At 41.2% G+C, this 18,446-nt stretch overlaps 3 protein-coding genes across 3 annotated transcripts; all 3 read right to left on the bottom strand.

Moving 5' to 3' along the window:
* Positions 1–9,893: 9,893 nt before the first annotated feature.
* LOC1280868 (PHD finger protein 7) lies at positions 9,894–11,107 on the bottom strand. The gene is made up of 2 exons (XM_320738.5): positions 10,809–11,107; positions 9,894–10,734 (listed from the first exon to the last, which is right to left on the bottom strand). Exons 1-2 carry the CDS (start codon positions 10,998–11,000, stop codon positions 9,994–9,996), a joined length of 933 nt encoding a protein of 310 aa, XP_320738.5. The 5' UTR covers positions 11,001–11,107; the 3' UTR covers positions 9,894–9,993.
* A 616-nt stretch (positions 11,108–11,723) lies between these two features.
* LOC3291426 (uncharacterized) lies at positions 11,724–13,597 on the bottom strand. The gene is made up of 2 exons (XM_552471.4): positions 13,401–13,597; positions 11,724–13,335 (listed from the first exon to the last, which is right to left on the bottom strand). The coding sequence occupies exons 1-2, from the start codon at positions 13,446–13,448 to the stop codon at positions 11,911–11,913; spliced, it is 1,473 nt and encodes a 490-aa protein (XP_552471.3). The 5' UTR covers positions 13,449–13,597; the 3' UTR covers positions 11,724–11,910.
* A 2,421-nt stretch (positions 13,598–16,018) lies between these two features.
* On the bottom strand, positions 16,019–18,264 carry LOC4577595 (uncharacterized). Its single transcript, XM_061654357.1, has 2 exons — positions 17,732–18,264; positions 16,019–17,659 (listed from the first exon to the last, which is right to left on the bottom strand). The coding sequence occupies exons 1-2, from the start codon at positions 17,777–17,779 to the stop codon at positions 16,247–16,249; spliced, it is 1,461 nt and encodes a 486-aa protein (XP_061510341.1). The 5' UTR covers positions 17,780–18,264; the 3' UTR covers positions 16,019–16,246.
* Positions 18,265–18,446: the final 182 nt, after the last annotated feature.

Here is an 18,446-nt window from a genome sequence, read left to right as displayed (position 1 = left end):
TTCCGGACTAGTTATGTGCTCTCTGGAGCACACCCAGGACACCGATCCGATTCCTATTATTGTTAGTCCGATTCCGACTCCGACCAAATAGGAGCTAACAGGTTGGCTGATAAGTCCCCGGTCTGACACATAGATGGCGCCGCTAGTATTAAATGCATATTATTTTTATATACATAGTACCAACCTTCTGTGGCGCATACACATAGGCGTAATGAATATAATTATAGTAAGCTATATAGCAGAAATTATAGTAAGCTATCTTTATAGGAATAGTTGTGATTGGTAGAAGCGTGTTAGTATAGGTTAGAATAGGATAGCTAATACGAAAAGATAAGGATAGAATAGGTAGCATAGGAAATTAGGCATAAGACGGAATTAAGGATACATAGGAAGTAAATGAATTAAGCTAGGATTAGATAGGGAAATTTTAGTATAAATAGCGGGATAGGATTTAGGATAGGCAGAAAAAAGTTAGACTTCATAAGGGGAAACTCTGTCCAATTATAGAGAAAATTATAGAGAGTATAAATAAAAGTTACAGTGCCAACAAAACACCCCTTTTTCAATTGTACACTGAAGTGATATACCACATGGCGACCGTGATCGTGAAATCCAACGACGACACGAATCTGTGATAAATCCACGCAATACCAAATCGGATGTGCACAGAATACCAACAACAAAACATCCATCGGTATACAAAAAAAAAATAAGTCTAACGGTAACGTGTGTAATTCCTCGACTACGCAAACCCGAAGCTAGCAAGTGTGCTTGAGAGTACATTGACCGACGTTTGGAGCAACGACCGAGGATCACGTCGAATCAGGACTAGATTCCCAAGCGGTCAGGTGAAATCGAATGCGTGTCAAGAGCGAGAGAGAAAAAAAAAAGAACCGTACGGGAATAGCACACCACGGCAAATAGTGATCGGTAATAGTCGGAGAGAACAGAGGTGTGAGAAAATTAATAGCGTAAAAGCGGGCGTAATGAGAGTGGTGGATTGCTATCATCATCAGCAGTCGAAGGCATGAGAAGTGTGCGACAAAAGTAGTGATCTGTACGGCGAGTGCAGTGTACAATATGAGAAGTGTACCACCAGGCCAGTGAACAGTACGAGAAGTGTGCGACGACGGCGGTAGACGGCAGGAGTATACTGTGTGACGACAGCAGTGAACAGTACGAGAAGTGTGCGACGACGGCGGTTGAAGGCAGGAGTATACTGTGTGACGACAGCAGTGAACGGAAAGAGAAGTGTACGACGAGAGAAACGAGCAGTAAGAGAAGTGCATCACATTATCAGCGAGCGGTACGAGAAGTGTGTTGTGACGACGGCAGCGGATGGTGAGAATTAACGAGAGCAGCGGACGGCGTTTGGCGAGAGCGGTTGACGGCGTATGAAGTGTTCGAGAATATCGGACGGCAAATGCAGCAGCGAAATACGATAATGACCCCTCCCCCCCCGTAAGGTAGGATATGCGTAGTGAAATAGAATTGGGTTACAAAGAATATTTTTGGGTTTAATTATACTAAGGAGCTAAGGATTAAGGGTTAAATTATAATTGTAATTGCTCAATTAATTTTTTTTCTCGCGCAAAAATAAAAAAAAATAAAAAAAAAAATATATATAAAAAATTAAATATATATGCATACATATATAGAAAAAAAAATCACTATTCAATATACCCCTTCACGATTATTTACCTTCGTTGCCTTAAAATAGTCGACATGCTCGTTTAAATGTTAAGGCCGGGCTACATTGATCGTACTCGCAAGCGTAATTTTGATTTTCACTAGCGCATCTGGCGGCGGCTGGTGGAAGCTTTTTTTGGTCATCGAGGGAATGGACCTGCCGGATCTCAAAATTTAGTAGTTTGTCCATCGTTTTCCATTGCAAAAATGGATGCAATGCGTGCAAGACATGTATATCTACGTTTTACAAAACTTTTCTCCTCCGATTTAAGTAAAAAACATGGAAAATTAACGTATTTTCTGGAGCGGCTCCAAATTGTTTGGCAAAATGCTTCGGTCAGCCGCCACCAGATGCGCTAGTGAAAATCAAAATTACGCTTGCGAGTACGATCAATGTAGCCCGGCCTTTACCTAAGATCAAACAATATTTAAAAAGACTACAAGATATTGAAGAAAAATTAAAGCCGGGTGATAAAAAGTTTCGCAGATGTTTGATTGAACACTATGGTGTCACTGCAAACAACACATTCGAAAAAATAAAAAATTTAGTATTCAAATTAAAGATAGCAGAGGCGCCAGTAGAATTAGAAACAATTACTAAATTTGCAAATATCAGCTACAACAACATTAATTCGTACATAAAGTTTCAATTACAAAATAAAGTCCAATTTAAATTTAAAACACTTGTTAAGATTAGCATTGCATTACGCCGTTGGAAAAGGAAAACCATGGAGGATTTTGATATAAAAACCGCAGCAACATTAGTACAATTATATGACGGAAATGCGGACAGCTTAGAAAATTTTCTGGGTTCAGCAAATTTATTAAGGAAGCTTTTTCCGAAAGACACGAAGCAGATACTAGTAGAGTTCCTCAAAACACGATTAACAGGTAAAGCTCAACTAGGGTTAGCACCAAACATAACTGATTTTGAAACCCTTATACAGGATGTAAAATCACGATGCCAAGAAAAAATAAACCCCGACAAGGTTATAGCAGAATTAAAATCGATATGCCATACAGACACGAAGACCCTATGTGACGAAGTGGAGATACTATGTACAAAATTAAAAGTGATGTATCTCAAACAAAACATACCGGAGCAAGTGGCTAACGACATGGCAGTCAAGCGAGGAATAGAAACACTTATTGACAAGGTCAAACTCACGGAAACAAGGATTATATTACAAGCAGGGCAGTACACCTCTATATCAGATGCAACAGAAAAGGCACTAGAAAGCGAAAGAATGCACAATTCAGCTCAACAAGTGTTCGCATTTAGAAAAAACTTTAGTGCTCCCAATCGCTCCTTTGACAATAGATATTCAAATCAGTACACACGTAATACGTACAACAGGTCACAAAATAGAGGAAATTTTACTTCAAATTGGCAAACAAATAATCGGCATCAACATAATAATTTTCACAACACCAATAACCGACGATTTTTCAGAAATACCAACAGAAACAATAACAGGATTTACACTACACAAGCCACAGAACAAGAACATTTTTTAGAAGAAAACCCGCAGCATACCGATTACCAATCTTAGCCATAAATCTAAATGCCAATAACCTTATCAAAGTAAGAGTAGAAATGTCAACAGAAGAATACAGTCACCTAATCATAGACACCGGAGCAGATGTTTCTTTGTTTAAAATAAATAAAATCAAGTCCAACCAACACATATCTGCGCAAAACAAAATTAATCTGACAGGTATAACTACTCATACAATAGATACTTTAGCCACTACTTTTACAACAATACATTTCGGAGAGACGTCTGTCAAACACCAATTCCACCTGATACCAAAAGAATTAGATATTGGGGCAGATGGCATTTTGGGCAGAGATTTTTTTGCAAACTATAGATGTGTAATTGATTATGAGCATTGGCTACTCAATTTTACTCACAATGGCATGGCCGTCTGCCAACCCATAGAAGATAAATCCAATGATGGTTTCATATTACCCACGCGAAGTGAAGTGATACGAAAAGTAAAACTGCCAAACATCGACGAAGATTCTATTGTGTTTGCAGAAGAAATAAGGCCAGGATTATTTTGTGGCAATTCAATCATATCGAAGGAAAACCAATACGTAAAATTTATAAACACAACTGAGAAAAACATTTTCATCAACCATAAGTCCTTCAGACCCCAAGTCGATCAAGTGAAAAATTATAATGTTACAAAACCCTCTGGTAACAAGGAAATAACCAGATTTGATAGTATAATAAATAGCATAAATATGAAAAATGTCCCACAATACATAGAAAGTGGCTTAAAGAACCTCCTAGCAAAATATACAGACCTGTTCTGCGTAAATGAAGATAAAATTTCCATTAATAATTTTTACAAACAATCGATACAGCTAAAAGACAACATACCGTGTTTCGTTCCGAATTATAAACAAATTCATTCCCAATCAGATGAAATAAAACAACAAGTCGATAAAATGTTAAAAAATGATATTATCGAGCATTCAGTATCATCCTATAATTCCCCAATATTGTTAGTTCCGAAAAAATCAGAGACAGAGAAAAAATGGAGACTTGTCGTAGATTACCGGCAATTAAATAAAAAAATAATGCCAGATAAATTTCCATTGCCCAGGATCGATGAAATATTAGATCAACTCGGTAGGGCAAAATATTTCACAACACTAGATCTCATGTCAGGTTTCCACCAAATACCTTTGGATAAAGAATCGCGGAAGTATACTGCGTTTTCCACCGCTACAGGCCACTATCAATTCAAAAGGTTACCCTTTGGACTAAACGTGAGCCCAAATAGTTTTCAGCGCATGATTACAATAGCAATGGCTGGGTTAACCCCTGAGAGCGCGTTCGTTTACATCGATGATATAATCATAACAGGTTGCACTACTAAGCACCACCTTGATAATTTAAAGAAAGTTTTTGATAGACTACGGCATTATAATCTTAAATTAAATCCTCAAAAATGTAAATTCTTCCAAACCGAAGTTACTTACCTTGGGCACAAAATTACAGACAAGGGAATATATCCTGACGAATCCAAATTTGAAGCAATTAAAAATTACCCCAAACCAGTTAACTCAGACGAAGTTAGAAGATTTGTTGCTTTTTGCAATTACTACCGTAAATTCATTCGTAACTTTGCGGAAATCGCGAAACCTTTAAACGAATTGTTAAAAAAGGGAAAAATATTCAATTGGTCGTCCGAATGTCAACAAGCTTTTGATACCCTTCGCAACAACCTTCTATCACCTATGGTTCTCAAATATCCTGATTTTACAAAAGAATTCATTATCACTACTGATGCGTCGGACACGGCATGTGGGGCCATACTATCGCAAATATGCGAAGGAAATGACCATCCTGTGGCATTTGCTTCTAAAAGCTTTACCAAGGGTGAGAAAAACAAGCCAACCATAGAAAAGGAATTGACAGCTATACATTGGGCTATCAATTATTTCAAACCTTATGTCTATGGTCGAAAATTTAAAATTCGTACCGACCATAGACCCCTAGTTTTTCTGTTCAACATGAAAAATCCGACCTCCAAACTAACACGAATGAGATTGGACCTTGAGGAGTTTGAATTTGAAGTAGAATTCGTAGCCGGTAAAACTAACGTTGGGGCTGACGCACTCTCAAGAATAGTAACAACCTCTGATCGTTTGAAATCATTGCAAGAATGCACTAATGAGGCCAACAACAATCAAGCTTTAGTAGTAAAGACTAGGGCAATGACTAGAGCTAATAGAGAGGAAACAAATCCTGTAACACAAAACGACACAAACGAGAAGATAGGCAAACCAGCATTTTGGAACACAGAGAACCCATCAGAGGTTAATAAATTATTAAAAATTCAGTCAAAAATAAATAAAGATTCAATTAAAATAACACTTTTTAACAACAACTACAACAAGGAACTAGAAAGTACAATAATCAGATTAAACCAGAATGGAAGTCAGGCATTCGAGGCTGCTCTTCTAAGATTATGTACTTATGCAAAAAAGCTTAATAGAGACAAATTAGCTATCTCCATGGAAGACGAAATTTTTACTCAATACTCGCCTCAAACCATTAAGGAAATCGTAGATAGAACCATTTTCGGTTGCGAGATTATTGGATTTGTACCACCTAAGTGGATAACAGCAAGAAAAGAAATAGAAGAAATTCTACACAATTATCACATGCTACCTTCGGGAGGACATGTTGGGCAATATCGCCTCTATCTAAAAATAAGAGACAAATATAAATGGAAAAACATGAAAGAAGATATAAAAGGCTTCGTTAAAAACTGCGAAATGTGTAAGATAAACAAAATAACACGACACACAATAGAGAAGCCAGTAGTAACAACGACACCCTTAAGGCCGTTCGAAATAATTTCAATAGATACAGTGGGCCCTCTTCCAAAAACAGCCAAGCACAACAGGTACGCTGTTACTGTACAATGTGACCTCACAAAATATGTAATCTTGATACCAACAGGAAATAAAGAGGCCAACACAATAGCAAGAGCTCTCATAGAGAATGTCATTTTAACATACGGTAAATTTGCAGAAATGCGGTCGGATCAAGGTCTAGAATACAACAACGAAGTGTTGAAAAAAGTAGCAGAAGCACTGGGGATCAAACAGACGTTTGCGACTGCTTATCACCCACAAACAATAGGCGCTTTAGAACGGAACCATAGAACTTTAAACGAATATTTGAGAGCATTTACCAACGAGCATGGCGATGATTGGGATAACTGGGTCAAATTCTATGAGTTTAATTACAACACCACAGCACATACAGATACTGGCTATACGCCATTTGAACTATTATTTGGGAGAAAAGCAAATCTCCCACAAGACATGGTGACAGGCAAAATAGAACCTGTGTATAATCACGAACTTTATTACAATGAATTAAAGTACAAACTACAGAACTCAAACGAAGTAGCGCGAAAGAAATTAATTGAGCAAAAAGAAAAAAGACACATCGCTCCAAACTGCAGCATCAACCCGCTAATAATTGAACCAGGAGATGAGGTGTACTTAAAGAACGAAAACAGGAGAAAACTAGATCCTTTATATTTAGGTCCATATATTGTTTCTAAAATACAAAACCCAAATTGTACAATCGTGAGCAAATACAGCAAAAAGGAAAGTACTGTACATAAAAATAGGTTAGTCAAACGATGAAAATCTATGCTATACGATTTTCATTTCTAAAGGGGGGAGGTGTGGCGCATACACATAGGCGTAATGAATATAATTATAGTAAGCTATATAGCAGAAATTATAGTAAGCTATCTTTATAAGAATAGTTGTGATTGGTAGAAGCGTGTTAGTATAGGTTAGAATAGGATAGCTAATACGAAAAGATAAGGATAGAATAGGTAGCATAGGAAATTAGGCATAAGACGGAATTAAGGATACATAGGAAGTAAATGAATTAAGCTAGGATTAGATAGGGAAATTTTAGTATAAATAGCGGGATAGGATTTAGGATAGGCAGAAAAAAGTTAGACTTCATAAGGGGAAACTCTGTCCAATTATAGAGAAAATTATAGAGAGTATAAATAAAAGTTACAGTGCCAACAAAACACCCCTTTTTCAATTGTACACTGAAGTGATATACCACACTTCAAATGATTCGTGTCAAAATTTGACGTCTGTATGTCAATTAGTTTGTGAGACAGAGCGTCTTTTGTCAAGCAACTTTTGTTATTGTGAAAAAAAATGGAAAAAAGGAGAGGTGGTTACCGACGAAAACATCAAAAAAATCCACAAAATGATTTTGAATGACCGTAAAATGAAGTTGATCGAGATAGCAGAGGCCTTAAGGCCGGGCTACATTGATCGTACTCGCAAGCGTAATTTCGATTTTCACTAGCGCACCTGGCGGCGGCTGACCGAAGCATTTTGCCAAACAATTTGGAGCCGCTCCAGAAAATATGTTATTTTTCCATGTTTTTTACCTTAACTGGACTGAAAAAGCTTTGTAATTGATAGATGAATATGTTGTGCAAGTATTTCAGCCGTTTTCGCATCGAAAAACGGTGAAAAAACAACTTAAATTTGAGATCCGGCACGACCATTCCCTTGATGACCAAAGAAAGCTTCCACCAGCCGCCGCCAGGTGCGCTAGTGAAAATCGAAATTACACTCAGGAGTACGGTCAATGTAGCCCGGCCTTTAAAGATATCAAAGGAACGCGTTGGTCATATCATTCATCAATATTTGGATATGCGGAAGCTCTGTGCAAAATGGGTACCGCGCGAGCTCACATTTGACCAAAACACCAACGTGTTGATGATTCTGAGCGGTGTTTGCAGCTGTTAACTCGTAAAGGCCGGGCTACATTGATCGTACTCCTTAGTGTAATTTTTGTGAACGCAAACGCCATCTAGCGGCGGCGGGTTGAAGCTAGATGCTGGCATAATTTATCTGTCAAAAAACGTTTTGGGTCGAGGAGGCTATAATTTTACCCAATGATGGATAGAGATTGGAAGATGGGGAAAAATGTTGCCCAGCGCTTTGTATGAATGACGATTTATCCACCAACAACAATTAACGGCCTATTTTGTTGCAATTTAGGGACGTTTATAAACATTTCATACGGCATACAAGTAGCCTGCTCGAAACTTGATGAGACACCAAGTATGAATAATTTTGACACATAAATTATACCGACATCTAGCTTGCGCTGGTCGTCGCCAGATGCGCTAGTGAAAATAAAAATTACACTTGCGAGTACGACCAATGTAGCCCGGCCTTAATACACCCGAGTTTTTGCGTCGATATGTGACAATGGGTGAAACATGGCTCCATCACTACACTCCTGAGTCCAATCGACAGTCGGCTCAGTGGACAGCGACCGGTGAACCGGCTCCGAAGCGTGGAAAGACTCAAAAGTCCGCTGGCAAAGTAATGGCCTCTGTTTTTTGGGATGCGCATGGAATAATTTTTATCGATTATCTTGAGAAGGGAAAAACCATCAACAGTGACTATTATATGGCGTTATTGGAGCGTTTGAAGGTCGAAATCGCGGCAAAACGGCCCCATATGAAGAAGAAAAAAGTGTTGTTCCACCAAGACAACGCACCGTGCCACAAGTCATTGGGAACGATGGCAAAAATTGATGAATTGGGCTTCGAATTGCTTCCCCACCCAACGTATTCTCCAGATCTGGCCCCCAGCGACTTTTTCTTGTTCTCAGACCTCAAAAGAATGCTCGCAGGGAAAAAATTTGGCTGCAATGAAGAGGTGGTCGCCGAAACTAAGGCCTATTTTGAGGCAAAACCGAAGGAGTACTACCAAAATGGTATCAAAAAATTGGAAGGTCGTTATAATCGTTGTATCGCTCTTGAAGGGAACTATGTTGAATAATAAAAACGAATTTTGACAAAAAAAAAGTGTTTTTCTTTGTTAGACCGGGGACTTATCAGCCAACCTGTTACTAGTTACGCCCGAGACGTGTATCGTCTGGGTCGGAGCCGTTCGGAGTCGTTTCGAGCCGCCCAGTGTCGTCCGAAGTCGTCCGGAGTCGTTCGGAATCGTTCGGAATCGTTTGGAATCGTAGTCGTTCAGAGCCATCCGGAGTCGGCCGGAGTCGTTAGGAGTCGGTGTCGGGTGGAGTCCAACAAAATCGGAGTCATTCGGAGTCGTCTAGAGTCGATCGGCGCCAACCGGAAGCGGAGTCTGTTAGAGTCAACTGGAGCCGTCTGATGTAATGTGCTTCTGATCAGGCATTTCATTTCGTTGTGGTTTTTTGTCTTTCACTTTGCACGTACACTTTGTATACTTCTAGTCTGTAAGGCCAGTAGTTCGATGACCGACTCCGGCTTACTCCGGACGACTCCCGCCGAATCCTAAAGACTCCGGATAATACTGGGCGGAGCAATGACCTTCCTGAGTAGTTTCCGCAATTATTGGAGTTGGATCGGAGTTGACTCCTGATTTTTGTCAACTTTATCCATTACTATTCCATACCCATCCGGACTGATCTGGACTGAACCGATGGATACCGGAGTCGGACCGATACGACTCCGGAAAAAATGGTATATACCCATCACTAGTATTGCCTCGAAGAAATCCCTTTTTAGTCAGTCGTTCCTATCTAGATGAAGCAATTTTTCCATTTTATGAGTAGTAGAACAACCGTATCGTGATATACTTGAAAATTGGGCCCATCGGACGGTTTTCGCTTGCTACATCAAAGTACAGCTTTCCATACAAGGTTTATTTTACGGTAGACTTAAAAATCATTTAAAAAAAAACGAAATCTACAATGATTGATTCCCCAGTATCCGTTACCTTAATTAAACTAGCCGCACGAACGATTCATCCCTGCACCCACTGCAAAGATAGTCGTCCGCTTCCGACACCCCGCAGCACTGCCGGTGCATCAGCTGGCCACCGCAAACTTTGCACCCAACCAGCTGGTTCGCCGCATTCCGCCCGTGCCCGACCTTGCAGTCAACGGCCGTACACTTGCGCTTGTGCAGATCCTTAAACGCACCCGGCTCACGCTCCCAGGCCGACTCGCGCTGCGGTATGAAGATGCCGACCTCGGCCGCATGCACCCGGAATGCTTTGTTCCAGCACAGTGGACACTTGAAGTTGTACCCGGACGTGTAGGCAAACCGCTGCACACACTCGCGGTGCAGCAGCCCGGGCGGACACTCGCTGTCGCAGTGCGTCCGCACGATGGAAAGCGGATTGTAGTCCGGCTCCGTTACCTGGGGCAGATCCTCGAAGCAAATCGAGCAGCGGCGGCCCTTCGTCGTCACCGGCACGCGACACCCTTCCGGGAGGTGTTGGTCGCAGTAGGAGCGAAACTCACCGTCAAACTGTGTCACGCAGGAGTTGCTGTAGCCGCAGATGTAGTGATACCGGCGGCCACACCCGGCCTGGGCGCACTCGACCGGGGCCGACGGATGCCGGCAGTAGTAGCATTGCTTTTCGCGATACTCCGCATAGCTGCTCAGCACGTCCGATATTTTAAACCCGGCGATGCCGGCCGGTGTTGAACCATTCTGGGGAATGTTGGTGCCGGAGAGCTAGTACAAACAAGGAGGGAAGAGGTTTAGAGTACGAACATGCTACGCTGAATGTGTGACCCTTTTTTTCTTACCAAACAAAAGTAGTGAGCTCGTATCTTTCGCTGCGTTTTGTACACCTTCTCGACAAACTCGCCGTAGCGTAAGGGGTTGTTTTCGTTCAGCAAACAGATGTCACATTTCTCAACCGTTGCTTGCTTTAGCACGCGCAGCTTAAACAGCGGATCGGAGCAATAGCTCACGTTAAATCGAGTTGTTTCGTTCATATGGCACCGAGAAGAGTACTTTTGTTCCCCAAAGCAACAACCCAAACAGGGCCGCAGGTTGATGAGAAATGGCGGGCTCGCAGCAAACGTAAACAAAAACAAAGCTTGCCATGCAGTTCGACCCAAGCAACAAATTTCGACTGTACGTCGCTGCGACTTCGGCACTTTGATGATCGGACCACTAGAGAAATTGAGCTAAAATTCAGCGATATCAGTTACTGGGTAGAAACAGGGGATGTATCGGTTCCAGGACTGGAGGAAGGTTCATGATTCGTTCCAGGTTCGATATAGGTTCTGGGACAGTTTCAGATACGGAATTAAATCAGCAGCCGTATTTCCATCCGCACGGATTCTTCAACAGTTCCAGTACCGATATTGGATTCAGTATCAGAACACCAAAAGTGGTATGAGCTCGTGTTGGATTCAGATACCATTTTGGGTCCAGTATCAGTTTCGGGAACGGTATGGGATAGTGATCACACATGAAGGCTGATTTTGAATTAAAATAAATGAACAAATAAAATGAAATGATCGGTACCAGCATCGGCGTAGGTTCTGTATCAGTACCAGGATCAGTATGAGTCCAAAAACAGTACCAGCACCGGCATGGCTTCGGTAACCTATTCCATTTCGTAACGCAGAAACCATGTCAAATTAATTAATCCTAAAGATGTTATTCCGATGACTGTTGATGCTTCTTTCTTGATGATAGCCGCTTTGCTGTTCAGATTGAAGATTCTGTATTTCTATAGTGCAATATCTCCGCGCTATGGCTTGCCTTCATATTAATTTTTAATTATACTTAAAAAAAAATCTAGACCTCAACCTCCTTCTAGATTCACGCACTCTACACTAAACCGTGTTTGTCTCTCGATTTAAGCTGCACTGATCTTGTAATTGCCCTGGGCTACTAAAAGATGCCTACAAAATCGTACTTAAAGCGATACTTATTTTCACTCATTTCGATGCGTTTTACGTTCGGAACTAGTTTCGCCAACTCAGCCGTGTTATTGTACTGCTGCAAAATTTCCTTCTTATGGTAGATTACTAGTCGCTTTAGCTGGGGTAAGGGTGGCAGAAAGGTGTGTAGGTCAGGCAGCTTAAATACGTTCTCCAGTACGAGCATTTCCAGGGCAGGCATCTTGGGCAACTCAGCCAGAAGGATATTCGCCAAATCCTGCACGTAAACTAAGTTGAGCCAAAGGAATCGTAGCTGTCGCCAATGTTCAGCGAAACCGTCGCAGACGAGTGATCTTGGTCTTCTTCGTACGTTCGGAGAGATCTTGCACCATTTGACCGATGGAATGCACGCTAGCGATTGGAAATCGAATATAGCCTCATTGTTATACAGCTTCTCCAACCTGGGAAGGTTAACGCTGGCGAACGACAGTGAATGGTCATGAGTTCCTAAGGCATACCAGACGCCTAAGTTACGCAGATGAGTAAGTTTAGAGAGGTGGCGCAATATGTCCGGGTCGTCCACTTTCAAGTACTTCAGCGCCAGTTCCTCCAACCGAGGGCACGAGTCGGCAATGACTTGCAGCATTTTGTCCGGTACATCAAACGCACCCAAGCGTAACGATTTTAGGTGCGGCATATGCTGAAGAAACTGCCTCAGGTATTCTGTCACGTCTAGTTTATCATCCGATGTTAAGCGGTCAATCACGAGCTCCTCGACCTGCTCCACACGCCACAGAGTTCCTTCCTGCTCGTTGTGCCGAAGATATATTTTGTCCGCGATGCTTTTCTTGTTCAGCTCCAGGCTGACGTCCAGCGAGCGCATATTGGGACAATCGATGAAGGCAGGCAAAAGACACCTAACCTTCAACTTATGAAGCGAGGGGTTTGTAAGTTTCGTAAACTGACAGAAATATTTACCTCCTATAAAAATTGTTCCGTCGGGTCGCTTGTGGCAAAACGTAGCGCTTAGTTCCTGCAGCCAGCTCATCTTTCCGATGGCATCCGATACTTCCGTGACCATCTGTTCCGAATCCAGTGCCAAATTTAGATCTAGCACGACCAATTGCTGCAGCCAGTGCGGTGCGAAAATCGTGCTAAATACACCATTTGTATGCTTGGGACCAAACCGACCATACATCAGACTCAGATGTACATGGCGGTAGACGCGTTGCGTGCGCTGTAACATCTTAGTTGCCCGTTGCAATCTTTTGGTGGGTGGTTCTGTACTGTCCGGATTTTTGCGATCTTTTGTATCGATGCACAGCTTGAAGCGAGAAGTGCAGTATTTGGCGAAAATATGTTCCCAGCGGTGGCAGGTGAGTGAGGCCGATTTTAATGTTTCCAGATCGAGAAAGTCGAAAATGATGTGCATAATCTACAACGCAAAACGGATGAGTAGTTTGTGGTTTGCTTCAACAATCTGAACACACGCTTTCTTACCTCGGGTGGAAGGCTGTCGATAGGGCATTCGGACGAGGATGACTCCATTGTACGTTATTCTTCAAGCACGGATAAAAGCCGGCACGGGTCGTATTATATAGGGAACGGACAGTTTCGGACAGTTAACGTTGAACCAATATTTCCTTGCGGTCGATTCGCGCCGAATGGTATTGTTTACCTGAATTCATCTAGCTGTCAAAAATGCCAAGATTCCCAAAGCTGCATTGATGAATGTTCATTCCCAAACGTCCAAACCGGGGTTAATGGGCAAAACTATACAGTCTGTTCCCGAGTTGCGCGGCTGTCGCAGTTCATTTGTCAAATCAGTACAATTTACTGCATGAGCTGTCAAATTCTAAAGATTTTTTTTATTTCTAACAGTTTAAAAACCAGAAATCCCAACCACCGCAAATCTACTTAACGACTCCTAAATGAGGTTCAGATTGCAAACCAGGTCTAAACGACTCAAGCTCTCAACCAAAGTCTATATAATACAGAGGTCTATATAGCTCGATTTTGGTCCACCATTTTGAAAGCTTATTTTTGACAGTTAGATGAAAAAGCGTTCACAAACGATTCCAAACAACCATACACTTTTTAGGGCTAATTGTGCATTTTGTGCTCAAAACTTAGTTTAACTATACATTTATTTCTCATGAACGTGGCATGGAGTAGTTTTTTCAGTAATTCATCACTTAAAAATGACCACAATCAGAAATCTGGCCTCTTAGCTTTGACCCTCTTGAGCTGCACAAGATTTCGTCCTAATTTCGGGCACTGATCTTGTTGTAATTGATAATTTCACTATAATTCTATCTTTTCTTGATATTCGTCAACTTTTTAAAGTACAATATTACAAACAAACGATGTAAAAATGGCCGAAAATGCTTTCAGACCACTGCATGCACAACAACTAAAACCTCAATGTATGCTACGATGAAACTATTGAAGCTTTTTCATCCAGCTGTCAAAACTTTCCCACGCTTTTTGATCAAATGTTCTGGACGACTCGACCTCTGTATTATATAGACTTTGCTCTCAACCTTAAAGGAATCTTAAAATATCCCCTGTAACAGACGGTAAACAACTGGAGCATTTGAAATATTTCATAAATCCGATGGCTCCATCTGTTGGTGGGATGACCAACCCAGTGGAGCCTCCCTCGCTTTGATAGCTTTGACGTTTCCACTGTACTGTTGTATAAGCCAAAGGCCACGGGAGTGACAAAATGCTGACAATTTTTTCAAAATGTGAGCTTTTGTCACTTTTTTGAGCTTTTGTCAAAATTTTGTGACCTGGAGCAGCCAGGAAAAAAAGTTGACAAAAGTTGACAAAATTTGACGTTCGTGAAAAAGCGTAAACAAACAGCTATTTGGCGCAGTTGTGACCCATTGTTATGATAATAATGCTAAAATGCATGATTCTAATTGATTTATGTACCTAGTTAGTGCTTCTTAAACAAAATATCGATGATATTCAGATGTTGGAGCTTTTTGTCGCTCTTGTGTATGTTTTTGGTGCGGCCACGAGAAAAGCTCTTTTTTGCAGTTGACAAGCAATTTTGACAAAGTTGAAAAATTTTTCAACATTTTTTCAGCCCCGTGGCCACGCGCTATATGGTTTTATATTTATGGCAATGAGATTGTTTGATTACTAAAGACTGCAATTTCAGCCACCACCCAAGTGCCACAAATCCACTAAACGACCACTAAACGGATTCTAAACGACTCAAGCTCTCTACCTAAACGGAATGTAGAAAGACTTCGTTTAGCAGACGGTAAACGACTCATGCATTCTAAAAATAGCAAAAAAGCTGGTGGCGCTATCTGTTGGTGGGATACCCAAACCAATAGAGCTTCATCGCTTGGAGGAGAGCTTTCTCATTTTCTTTGTACTGTACTGTTGTATGGTTTCGCATTGAAGTTATGCATCGCTAGAACTAGAACGGCAATACGATTGTTTAAATACTAAACTCCAAAGGAAACCACCAGCACTGAAGCAAGTGAGATTTGAGTAATGGTCATTGGTGTTGATACCCACGTATCTGACCACACGACCATTCTTAAAGATTTTTGCTCAGAAAGTTAGAAGGCTATATAGGTCATTATAAGATGAAACTTGTCGAAACACATTGCAAGAAAAGGATAGCAATATAATGATGAGTTAAAATACGCCATCTATTGAGCAAACCAATGAAGCTGTGGAGCTTTCATTTTTTTTTTCTATGGATATTCAATTTTCCAGTCGTTTAAGCTTAATCTGTGGCACTTGGGCAGTACTGGAACAAGCAATAATTGAGTACTGATCGATGGTGTTTGTACCCGTTTAGCTTGACTGACCACACGGCCATTAATATTGATTTTTGCTTGGGAAATTAGAAGCCAATTAGGGCTATGATTAGAGAGGCACTCATGCTAGGGAAAAGAAATAGAATAACATGTTGCGATAGAGTATCTACGCAGTAGTAACTATCAAAATGCTAAATTGAATACTTCTGTAAGTTGCCGTTCAAAAATTTAGGAAATATGTGTTAGGAGTACATTTATCTTGAAGATATATGCAATAGGGCAAAATTTGCAAAATTTTCATTATGAAGAAACAATTCCCCAAGTATAGACTACATCTTCATGAGAATTCAGTTTATTTCCATATATCGACAGATCGCTATCGCTATATCCGTATGGATTATCGACAGTCCGTGTATCGCTTAAGTTAATCTCCTTTTCAATATTTTTTTTTTCATGTTTAGTTATTAAGCCAGATTCACGAAATCTTCAAGCAATACTCTACCGTGTTTATCTCTCCATTTATGCAGCACTGATCTTGTCACTGATTGCCCTGAGCTACTAAAAGTTGCCTACAAAATCTTCCTCATGGCGATACTTATTTTCAATCATTTCGATGCGTTTTACGTTCGGAACTAGTTTCGCCAGCTCAGCCGTGTTATTGTACTGCTGCAAAATGTACTTCGTATGGTAGATTACTAGTCGCTTTAGTTGGGGTAAGGGTGGCAGAAAGGTGTGTAGGTCAGGCAGCTTAAATACGTCCTCCAGTACGAGCATTTCCAGGGCAGGCATTTTTGGCAATTCAGCCAGAAAGATACTCACAAAATCCTGCACGTAAACAAAGTTGAGCCAAAGGAATCGTAGCTGTCGCCAATGTTCAGCGAAACCGTCGCAGACAAGTGACCTTGATAGTCCTAGGGACGGTGAGATCTTGCACCATTTGATCGATGGAATGCATGCTAACGATTGGTAGTCGATTGACTTTGAAATAATAAAAATTTTCTCCAAACTAGGCAGGTTAACACTGGCGAACGACAATGGGCATGTATCGTTTCCTAAGAGATGCCTGACTCCAATGTTACGCAGATGAGTAAGTTTAGAGATGTGGCGCAACATGTGCGGGTCATCCACTTCCAAGCTAGTCAGCACCAGTTCCTCCAACTGGGTACACGTTTCGCAAATAAGCTGCAACTTTTTTTCCGGAACCCTAATCGTGTCCAAATGTAACGTTTTTAGGCGCGGCATCTGCTGAAGAAACTGCCTCAGGAATTCGATCGGGTCCATGCTATCCATCGCTATTAAGTGCATAATTACGAGCTTTTCAACCTGCTCCACACGCCAGTACCGTTCTTCCCGCTCGTTGTGCCGAAAGTATATTTGGTTCGCGATGCTCTTCTCGAACAGACATAAGGGTAACTCCAGCGAGCGCATATTGGGACAATCGATTACGGTGGGCAAAAGACCCCTGATCGCCAACTTATGAAGCGAGGGGTTTGTAAGTTTGTAATATGAATTACAACCGTCACGTCCTATAGAAAAGAGCTGCTTGCAGAAAATGATAGCTCTTAGCTCCTGCAGACGGTTCATCTTTGCGATGGCATCCGATACATCCTTGACCATATGTTCCGAATACAGTGTCAAATTTAGATCTAGCACGACCAATTGCTGCAGCCGGTGCGGTGCGAAAATAGTTCCAAGTACACCGTTTATATGCTTGGGACCAAACCGACCATACATCATACTCAGATGTACATTGCGGTAGACGCGTTGCGTGCGCTGTAACATCTTAGTTGCCCGTTGCAATCTTTTGGTGGGTGGTTCTGTACTGTCCAGATTTTTGCCATCTTCTGCATTAATGCACAGCGTTAAGCGTGAAGTGCAATAGTTAACGAAAATACGCTCCCAGCGCTGGCAGGTGAGTGAGGCCGATTTTAAAGATTCGAGATCAAGAAATTCGAAAATGCTGTGCATAATCTACAACACAAAGCGGATGAATTAGGTTGGACCGTGGCAACATGATCTAGCAACCAGAACAAGCTCACTTACCTCTGGTGGAAGCTTTTCAATGGGACATTCGGATGACGATTGCTCCATTGTACGTTTTCCTTCAAGCGTGGATTGTGTAACACTGCTTCTAGACGACCAACTTTTGTACCTCGACAAATTTTCTGCGAGCTCTTTGTTCTAAAACAACATCTCAGTTTTAAAACAAAATCAGAGGTAACCGTGATTATCGGAGGTTTGTGAAATTTTCACAGAATGGCAACGCTCGCGTTTCGCGACATTACGATCGAAGTAAGCCATACATTCGTGCTAAAACAAGGACGGTTTGACAGATAGAATGTGTCGCAAAAAATTGTCGCGGAAGATTTTTTGGGTCGTCTAGAAGCAGTGTTACGTTGTGTACTCTGTGCTTTGCAAGATAACTTTGAATATTCTTTTCTAGCGTTTAGTTTGCGCCAAATGGTACGGCACGCCTTTTGAAGTGCTTCTACGATTGTTTATCCTTACTTCATATAGCTGTCAAAGTGTTGACACGGATATGCCATACTCTTCATTACTTGAAATTGTTGAAAAGGCCTTATCTTTTACAGCAAACATTTTTATGCAACATTAGCACTTTTTTGCGGAATAATTATATTGACCTTATAGTTTTTTGCTTAAATTTACATTAAATCAAAAATCAATATTTCAAATAATAAAATCGTTTGCATCGAATAATGCAGCAATTCTCCTACCGCACCTGTATGTACCTTGCCAG

Source organism: Anopheles gambiae, chromosome 3 (assembly GCF_943734735.2).
Source record: "Anopheles gambiae chromosome 3, idAnoGambNW_F1_1, whole genome shotgun sequence".
Lineage (NCBI taxonomy): Eukaryota > Metazoa > Arthropoda > Insecta > Diptera > Culicidae > Anopheles > Anopheles gambiae.
This window is presented reverse-complemented; position numbering and strand designations above follow the sequence as displayed.

Bases quoted from the DNA above. Each gene is read 5' to 3' on its own strand.
- LOC1280868 (XM_320738.5), bottom strand. From the start codon at position 11,000: ATGAACGAAACAACTCGATTTAACGTGAGCTATTGCTCCGATCCGCTG. The intron at 10,735-10,808 runs GTAAGAAAAAAA...TGTTTGTACTAG, and splicing joins GAGCTCACTACTTTTGTTTG to CTCTCCGGCACCAACATTCC.
- LOC4577595 (XM_061654357.1), bottom strand. From the start codon at position 17,779: ATGGAGCAATCGTCATCCGAATGTCCCATTGAAAAGCTTCCACCAGAG. The intron at 17,660-17,731 runs GTAAGTGAGCTT...TTTGTGTTGTAG, and splicing joins TTGAAAAGCTTCCACCAGAG to ATTATGCACAGCATTTTCGA.
- LOC3291426 (XM_552471.4), bottom strand. From the start codon at position 13,448: ATGGAGTCATCCTCGTCCGAATGCCCTATCGACAGCCTTCCACCCGAG. The intron at 13,336-13,400 runs GTAAGAAAGCGT...TTTGCGTTGTAG, and splicing joins TCGACAGCCTTCCACCCGAG to ATTATGCACATCATTTTCGA.